Below are 10,000 nucleotides of genomic sequence, written 5' to 3'. Positions count from 1 at the left end.
TCATTTATAATGAGCAGCTCTAGTGTGTTACTGGGTGAATTTAACAAGACGTGTCTATCATATTTCTCCCAAAAATCAAAAGAAAGAAATTGGGAATGTGTATTTTGCCTAATGAATTTTATGCCTATTTTTAGGACCTTTTTACATTTGCATTTACATACCCTTTTGAGGTTTTGTATTGTGAGTTTCCCCAAAATTCCCACTAGTGTAATAAAAACATTATACTATACTATATTATATTAAATCAGTGTCAGTGTTTCTGAACTCCTGAAACGCCTCCATTGTAGTCTTGAGTTTCTTCCTGGAACGAACACGCCACAATATTCCTCATTATAATAATTAATGCGCAGAATAAAGGGGCGGGGCCTGGTTGAGTTAGTTAGTAGTGTGTTAAACTGGCGGTTATGGGAAGGGGCGGGACATTTCCCAAACACACTCAAAGCGGTCGACCAATCACAGCACACTGCTCCAGCCGACCAATCAGAGCACAGTGTGCTTTTCAGAAGGAGGGGCTTCATAGAGACAGGAAGTAAACAGAGCGTTACTGACAGACTGGGAAGAGAGGAGCCGCAACAATGGAGAATATGAGGAGAATAATGCATGCAAACCTGCTCTAGTAGAGCCTAAACACAAAATCAAGGCATAATAGGTCGCTGTCGAGGATAGAGTAAATGGATGTATTTTTATGAGTTTCCATTAGATCTCACAGGCTGTGGTATCTCTCCTAATGCAGCTCACTCCTGTAAGCAGCCGAAGACGCCGGCGCATGCAAACGTCCTGGGCCTCGACCTGCCGTCCTTCGGATACACACTCCTCTACTCCTGCCAGCCGGGATTCATCCTCACCGGCGGCTCCGAGCACCGGGCGTGCCGACCCGACGGGTCCTGGACCGGGAAAGTGCCTGTTTGTAGAGGTAACCAGTCCAACACCGCATCAATATAACACACACACACACACACACACACACACAGAAGATCAGTGCAGAATCCAGATGTGTGTTCAGTCTGAACTTTGTGTCCCGCAACTCTTCTTTAGTTTGTGTTTGTGTTGTCGAGGCGGAAGCCGTCTGGTGTCGATGTGGGAAGTCGTGTGTGAAATGTGTTTCCTCAACCCGTTTGGTTGGTGCAGTGATGTGTGTTGTGGTGTCTTTCAGCTGGCTCGAAAACATCAGAAAAAGTCATAACACCTGTTCAAGGAACAGCGAGTCCCAAAGTCAACGGTGAGTCTGTAAAACGCCACATGCAATCTGTATAATGTGCATCTATTTACATGAATATGAAGCTGTGTTTTAAAGGTAAGCCATTTGCCTGGGAATGATATGGATATTATTATAGGGGACAGGGATGGTAAGTTACATTGATTTTACCACGGTTAAGAGAGATTGAGCTTTTTCTATCTTATTTCATTGAGATAAGGGTGTTCAAAGGCACATTGCATTACATTGCACATTTCTTTTATAAAACGGCAGCAACAGCAATAAGATAAACATCAACATTATTATAAATAAATAAATAATTTTTGCTTTCATCAATTGACAGCAACAGCAATATAATAAACAAAATTGATCATAATTATAAATAAATAAATATTATTGATTTTATAAAACTGCAGCAATAGCAATATAATAAACAAAATTGATCATAATTACAAAAAATAAATAAATATTATTGATTTTATAAAACTGCAGCAATAGCAATATAATAAACAAAATTGATCATAATTATAAATAAATAAATATTATTGATTTTATAAAACGGCAGCAATAGCAATATAATAAACAAAATTGATCTTAATTATAGGTAAATAAATATTATTGATTTTATAAAACTGCAGCAATAGCAATATAATAAACAAAATTGATCATAATTATAAATAAATAAATATTATTGATTTTATAAAACGGCAGCAACAGCAATATAATAAACAAAAGAAAATTGATCATAATTATAAGTAAATAAATATTATTGATTTTATAAAACGGCAGCAACAGCAATATAATAAACAAAATTTATCATAATTATAAATAAATAAATATGATTGATTTTATAAAACTGCAGCAATAGCAATATAATAAACAAAATTGATCATAATTATAAGTAAATAAATATTATTGATTTTATAAAACGGCAGCAACAGCAATATAATAAACAAAATTGATCATAATTATAAATAAATAAATATGATTGATTTTATAAAACGGCAGCAACAGCAATATAATAAACGAAATTGATCATAATTATAAATAAATAAGTATTATTGATTTTATAAAACTGCAGCAACAGCAATATAACAAAATTGATCATAATTATAAATAAATAAATAATATTAATTTTATAAAACGGCAGCAACAGCAATATAATAAACAAAATTGATCATAATTATAAATAAATAAATATGATTGATTTTATAAAACTGCAGCAATAGCAATATAATAAACAAAATTGATCATAATTATAAGTAAATAAATATTATTGATTTTATAAAACGGCAGCAACAGCAATATAATAAACAAAATTGATCATAATTATAAATAAATAAATATGATTGATTTTATAAAACGGCAGCAACAGCAATATAATAAACGAAATTGATCATAATTATAAATAAATAAGTATTATTGATTTTATAAAACTGCAGCAACAGCAATATAACAAAATTGATCATAATTATAAATAAATAAATAATATTAATTTTATAAAACGGCAGCAACAGCAATATGAAAAACAGTCAGCAAACATGATTATAATTCAAATAAATATATACGTAAATAAATATTATTTCTTATGATCTAGTAAATTAATCAATATATTAAATTAGTAAATTATTAGTAAATTAATCACCACATACATTATTATTATTTATTCAGGTTATTAATCTGAATAATTCTTCTATATTACAGGTCATTAACTGTAGGCTGCTTGCAGTTGTCTAGAAATATATGTATATATTTTTTTAAGTGTTCATTTAAACAGGAGAGAACCGGTATAGAATAAATATAGCAACATATATACAACATAAAATAGCATTTTATTGTCTTTTTGCAACTTGAAACGCTGTTTAGAGTGTGTTTATATACAGCTTTATTAAGCATTGTGTTTGTGTGGTTTCTGTTCAGAGGTCGTTCACAGGGAGATCCGTGGAAAGAGTTTGAGGTGTTAATTGAAATGTTAATTGCGTGTAAAACCTCGTTAAATCTTCTCATTGCAGTTCCTGACGATGTGTTCGCGCCCACGTACGTGTGGAGAGGTTCGTTTGAGTATAAAGGAGTGAAACAGCCGATGACTTTGACGATCACTAGCTTTAACGCGACGTCGGGGAAAGTCAACGTGACGTTAACCAACAGGCACTCGGAGCTGCTGTTGTCGGGTAAGAAGCTCGTGTCATACACACTCATGTATGATCTGAGCTGTTAAACACATCCTGGCAGGAGCCGTGGGGAAATATCACTTACTGATGTGCCTTTAGTGCTTCTCCTCAACACTGGAAACGCCACGATATGCACAATTACGGGAGAGTACATCTGATTTTTACTGCAATATCAGTCAGAATCACTACAGTACCGGTCTTACTTGGACTTCATTTGTCTGATCAAAAACACAGTAAAAATTTTACGATTTAAATCATCTGTTTTCTATGTGAATATACAGTAAAGTGTAATTTATTTCTGTGATCAAAGCTGAATTTTCAGCATCATTACTCCAGTCTTCAGTGTCACATGATCCTCCAGAAATCACTCTAATATGAGGATTTTCTGCATAACATGTTGTCAGCGCTGTCCCTCGACTTTATCAGTGAAATCGTTTCGCAACTGAAAAGCTACAAGACATTTCTCAGTATGATTGTAGTTATTGAAGCAGATAAACGTACAGCTTCCCTGTTAGCGGAGGCTCTGCAGACGAACACTGATACGCTTTCGTTTGTAAACGCATCTTTTTCTCTCCGCTTTGGCCTTCCATCCACACAGAAGCCTTATTAAAACACCCTCCAAAGTGGATAAATGTGAAAAGCTGTTTTCTCCTTGTAGTGTGGACTGTCAAAACTGAGGTATTTAAAAACGATGACGTAAGTTTAGTCACGTGACACATATTGTACTAATAGATATTGATGTTTATACCGGTGTTGTGCCTGTTATGAGCTGTTCACTTTCACACTGTTGCTTAAATATGTTACTTTACACACACTTCATATCACAGTCCTGCAAAGATGACAGAATGCTGAGGTATTTTGCTAAATAAAATGATCCTGCCAGAAGAATTGAGCGATAACTTTATCACTTATCTTTCCGCCTGCATCTCAGTGAGCTTTGGTGAGGTTTTACCCAAAGGTGAATTTAGCGTTCTCCAAAAGTTTCGCATCCACACTGAAACGTTTTTAAACAAAGACGAAGTTTTCAAATGTATTATCTGGATTAAAGTAGCCTAGATGTACCCTCATGCCTCGTTTACACGAAGGGAAGACGCAGATATTTCCCTGCGTTTGGCCTCTCATTTACACGAAAACCCCGTTTTTAATCACAGAAAACGATTATTTCTAAAAACTCTGGAGATTTCTGGTAACGGCGGTTATGTGTTGCGGTGTGAACTGGGAGAAACGGGGTTTTAGGTTCTCAAACGTCACATTATGCGCCAGAAAATGCTTCACGTCACGTGAGCGCCCAGTTTGAAACGCTACCTTTTGAATTGTTTGATTTTTTTTGCTTCATCGGATGGGGGTGAAACTTGGTGACTTTTGTTGTATTACCTATATGAACACATAAAAAATCAAGGAGATGATTCTGATATGTTAAAGGGTCGTAAAAAAAATAGTCACACTTAGCTTCCTCCCGGTCAAAAATGACCGACATAGGAAATGAATGGGAAATACGAAAAAATAGGAAAACTCAGAGAAACTTTTGGTGGTACAAGCTACAGATCAGCCACTGTGGAGAAAAAAAGTGTACAGCAATGAAGGGGCGACGCTCTAAAACATCAAGAGTGCAAATAAGACCCCCCTCCCCCCCCCCCCCCCCACACACACACACACACACACACACACACACATACACAGATAAACTGGCAAGACTGCAACAGCAAATTTATAGAATATGCAAAAATAAAATCAATAAATGAAAAAAAATCTCGCTCAAATGCACACACACACACACAGAAAGAGAGAGAGAGAAAGAGAGAGAAAAAATACCAATTTATTGCAAAATGTCTGTATAAAGTGTTTTGAATTATCACTAACCATCCCTTATTTTGTTCAATTATTTGAATGATCAAATACTGAGTAATAAAAATGTTTGCATTGTGTTTCCTTTCTAACCAAATGCTATAGTTTGATTGTAATCATAATGTAAAACCTGATACTTATCTAAAAATAATTGTTAAAAAAAAAAGTAGTCGTCTTTTAGAATATCTAAATGTATAACTAAATAAAATAAAAAACGAATAAGAAAGAGAAATCACGTCTAAAACAACAAAAGGAATCAAAAAGCCTTTCTATGTATTTATAGGAAGCTATAGGCAGCCTACAGGACATTGCACACATGTAACTATTTTTTAAAGCCACTAGATGGCGCTCTTCTACTTGAACATTTTTTTTTTTTTAGGCTGGCACTCTATTTTGATGTGAAATGTTGCAATTATTGTTTTTTTTTTTAATAAATAGAAAATAAAAATATATATATTAATTCTAATGGAAAAAAATAGCTCATAAAAATTATATAATTAATGCAAAGTATCATAAAAAACTCAAACAATTCTAAATAATAATTAGAAAATATTATAGAACAAAAATATATTTGATTGGTTATCCTGGGAAAAAATAAAGTTACATTTTAAGGCTTCGTCCGTTTTTGACCGGGAGGAAGCTAAGTGTAACCCATTTACGAAGAAGCCCAGAGAGTTAAACGAAAACGCCGTTTTCACATGTATCCGCATTAATGTAGACGTACAGAGACACACAGACCGACACAGAGGAGCGTTTTAAGGACAAAAACCTGACAGATACATCATCTGTACCACATATTTGATATTATTGTAAATATGATTGGCCATTCATTTGCATTAATGAGCGTGTTCCTCATCCTCACAGGTGTGTATAAGAGCCGAGCGGCCCGTCTGACGCTGCGTCTGCATCACATGCGGTCTCTGGTGAAGAGCAGCTTCAGTCAGATCTCTGAGCAGACCCTGATCATGGACGGCTTTGTGAGTCTCCTCACACTCACGCTTCATAACTCAACTACAGCTGAGCGCTTCTGACAATAGTGCATGCAAGAGCTAATCAAACCCTCAGGGGATATCGGGTGGATATATGGGCGAGCGAGGCACAAACTAGCACACATGGGTTACAGCTTTCCACACACGCCAGCATGACGAAACTTAGTGTATTTACTAGTTGCCATATCAACACTATATAGAGAAAAAATGGGTAACACTTTACTTGAAGGGGTGTGCATAAGACTGACATGACACCTTCATAATCATGACATGACACATGAAGGAGGTTTTATGCATGTTTATGACAACTGTCATTTTTAATGCAAATATGAGATAGTTTGAGATGTCTTTGTTATGACAACTTGACATAAACCAATACATCATAGCCTGTCATAAATATGTCATAAACATGACATAGCAGATTAATTATCAAACTGAAGAAACCACTTAGCTTTATGGTTAACATTACATTAAACTGTCAGGTGGTTGGTTTTGACATTGGCTGTCATGAGGCATTATAACTGTGTCATGAATATTTTTCTTGACCTCGACTACAGTGGTACACATTGAATTTGTCATTACAATGTTATAATGGCCTCATGACAGCCAATGTCAAAACCAACCACCTGACAGTTTAATGTAATGTTAACCCATAAAGCTAAGTGCTTTCTTAAGTTTGATAATTAATCTGCTATGTCATGTTTATGACAGGTTGTGTTGTCTTAGTAATGTCAAGTTGTCATGACAAAGACACTGACAGGTTATGATGTATTGGTTTATGTCAAGGTGTCATAACAAAGACATCTCAAACAATGTCATGTTTGCATTACAAATGTCATAATTGAGTGAATGACACTTAATGACAGTTGTTATAAACATGCATAAACCCTCCTTCATATTCATGACATGATTATGAAGGTGTCATGTCAGTCTTATGCACACCCCTTCAAGTAAAGTCTTACCAAAAATGTGCCAAAATTAAAACATTTTTGAGATATCGCCGAATATTTATTTAAGAATAGCAAAAGTAAATTTCTTATGTTAATTTTTCATCTGTTCTTTGTTTATTTAAAATGAGACAAATCTAATATTATTTTAATCTTATATCTGTTATTTAACAGTTGAGATAGTTGTTTAATGCTGATCTAACAGCAGAAACACTCGCCGGGTTTAAACACCAGTTGCTCAGGCGGGGCATGTTGTCACACTGCGTTACAATGAACTATGATATTATATTCTATACTTTTATGAATTATATTGAGAAACCATGAGTCAATGTTCAGAAATTATTAGTTTTTAATATGTTTTGAACTATGCTGTATAGCTGTTTTGCGGTGTGTATGTTGTCAAACTCAAAAATTCGTTTTCTTAATTATTAAAAAATGACATTATTTTATATGAAAAAGTTAATAATTGTATTTTATTAATATTTTATATGTGATTATGAACCCCAGCTGTGGGGCATGTTGTCACATTTCACTTCCATTATTTCGGGGTAAATCAAGAATAAAGTAAACACTGTATTAATGAAACAAAACCATATAATTGTACTAGACGTGTGAAATTAATGAGGGAATAAATAAATACTATAGTGGATTTACACAAACTGAGAAAGTCAACAAGTGTTAGGTTGTGCCCCGCTCTCCCCTACTTTTATATTATGGAAGCTTGTTTCCGCCACTAAATAAAAAAAATATCTAAATAATTGCGACTTTTTATCTCACGATTGCGAGATATGAAGTCAGAATTGTGAAAAATAAAGTCGCAATTGCGAGAGATAAAGTCGCAACTCTGAGAAATAAAGTCGCAATTGCTAGATATAAAGTCGCTATTCTGAGAAATAAAGTCGCAATTGCGAGATATAAATTCGCAATTATGAGAAATAAAGTCGCAATTGCGAGATATAAAGTCGCAACTGAGAAATAAAGTCGCAATTGCGAGATATAAAGTCGCAACTGAGAAATAAAGTCGCAATTGCTAGATATAAAGTCGCTATTCTGAGAAATAAAGTCACAATTGCGAGATATAAAGTCGCAATTATGAGAAATAAAGTCGCAATTGTGAGATATAAAGTCGCAACTCTGAGAAATAAAGTCGCAATTGCGAGATATAAAGTTGCAATTATGAGAAATAAAGTCGCAATTGCGAGATATAAAGTCGCAATTATGAGAAATAAAGTCGCAATTGCGAGAAAAAAAGACAGAATTGAGACTTTTTTTTCATCTCACAATTCTGACTTATTTTCTCACAATTGCGAGTTTACATCTCGCAATTCAGACATCTATAACACATAATTGCGAGTTTATATCTCGAAATTTTGACATCTTTTCTCAGAATTGTGAGATATAAACTCGCAATTGCGAGTTATCAGGCCAATTCTAAGGGGGAAAAAAGACTAACTTTCCCCTCAGAATAGTTTATATCTCACAATTCTGACTTTACAACACGCAATTGCGACTTTATATCAATCAATTCTGACATCTATAACACATAATTGCGAGTTTATATCTCGAAATTCTGACATCTTTTTTCAGAATTGTGAGATATAAACTCGCAATTGTGAGTTATCAGGCCAATTCTAAGGGAAAAAAAGACTAACTACTTTCCCCTCAGAATAGTTTATATCTCACAATTCTGACTTTCTATCTCGCAATTGTGAGAAAAAAAGTCAGAATTGTGAGATAAAAAGTCGCAATTACCTTTTTTATTTTTCATTCTGTGGCGGAAACAAGTTCCATAGAATATTTAGTAGTAAGTAAAAAAACATTTTCTCGGTACAGTAGTGCTAGTTCACTGAACACTATGGCTATTTAAACTTTGCAGTGAAAGAAAACATGCATTCTGAGTAATATTGATATTAATATTGAGAGCAATATCCTGTAATATTGTCCAGAACACGAGTGTGTGAAACATGATGTTCATCTGATGCTGTTGTTCTCCTCAAGGTTTCTGCGGATCATGAAGGAAACACGTACTTGTTTCAAGGCTTCATTCAGGCTCGAGATTACGGGCCTTTCGGACTACAGAGACAAGGTGTGCTACAGTTCATAACCTCATATATAAGCATGGGTTTATGTTCTGCCAAACTAGAAATACTATATAAATCCTGAATATACACTCACCTAAAGGATTACTAGGAACACCATACTAATACTGTGTTTGACCCCATTTCGCCTTCAGAACTGCCTTAATTCTACGTGGCATTGATTCAACAAGGTGCTGAAAGTATTCTTTAGAAATGTTGGCCCATATTGATAGGATAGCATCTTGCAGTTGATGGAGATTTGTGGGATGCACATCCAGGGCACGAAGCTCCCGTTCCACCATATCCCAAAGATGCTCTATTGGGTTGAGATCTGGTGACTGTGGGGGCTATTTTAGTACAGTGAACTCATTGTCATGTTCAAGAAACCAATTTGAAATGATTCGAGCTTTGTGACATGGTGCATTATCCTGCTGGAGGTAGCCATCAGAGGATGGGTACAAGGTGGCCATAAAGGGATGGACATGGTCAGAAACAATGCTCAGGTAGGCCGTGGCATTTAAATGATGCCCAATTGGCACTAAGGGGCCTAAAGTGTGCCAAGAAAACATCCCCCACACCATTACACCACCACCACCAGCCTGCACAGTGGTAACAAGGCATGATGGATCCATGTTCTCATTCTGTTTACGCCAAATTCTGACTCTACCATCTGAATGTCTCAACAGAAATCGAGATTCATCAGATCAGGCAACATTTTTCCAGTCTTCAACTGTCCAATTTTGGTGAGCTCTTGCAAATTGTAGCCTCTTTTTCC

At 35.0% G+C, this 10,000-nt stretch overlaps 1 protein-coding gene across 4 annotated transcripts in view; it reads left to right on the top strand.

Moving 5' to 3' along the window:
- Positions 1-10,000, top strand: part of csmd3a (CUB and Sushi multiple domains 3a) — a 423,029-nt gene that overhangs the window by 409,749 nt on the left and 3,280 nt on the right. For all 4 annotated transcript variants that reach the window (XM_056269911.1, XM_056269909.1, XM_056269910.1 and 1 more), the window contains 5 exons: positions 734-913; positions 1,154-1,219; positions 3,208-3,366; positions 6,076-6,188; positions 9,146-9,233. In XM_056269911.1, the coding sequence (XP_056125886.1) occupies positions 734-913; positions 1,154-1,219; positions 3,208-3,366; positions 6,076-6,188; positions 9,146-9,233 (606 nt within the window). The remainder of the gene's footprint in view (positions 1-733; positions 914-1,153; positions 1,220-3,207; positions 3,367-6,075; positions 6,189-9,145; positions 9,234-10,000) is intronic.

This window comes from Rhinichthys klamathensis, unplaced genomic scaffold (assembly GCF_029890125.1).
Source record: "Rhinichthys klamathensis goyatoka isolate OS25496 unplaced genomic scaffold, OSU_Roscu_1.1 h1tg000293l_1, whole genome shotgun sequence".
Taxonomy (NCBI): domain Eukaryota; kingdom Metazoa; phylum Chordata; class Actinopteri; order Cypriniformes; family Leuciscidae; genus Rhinichthys; species Rhinichthys klamathensis.
Note: the sequence above shows the minus strand (reverse complement) of the source record. Positions and strands in the feature narration are given on the sequence as shown.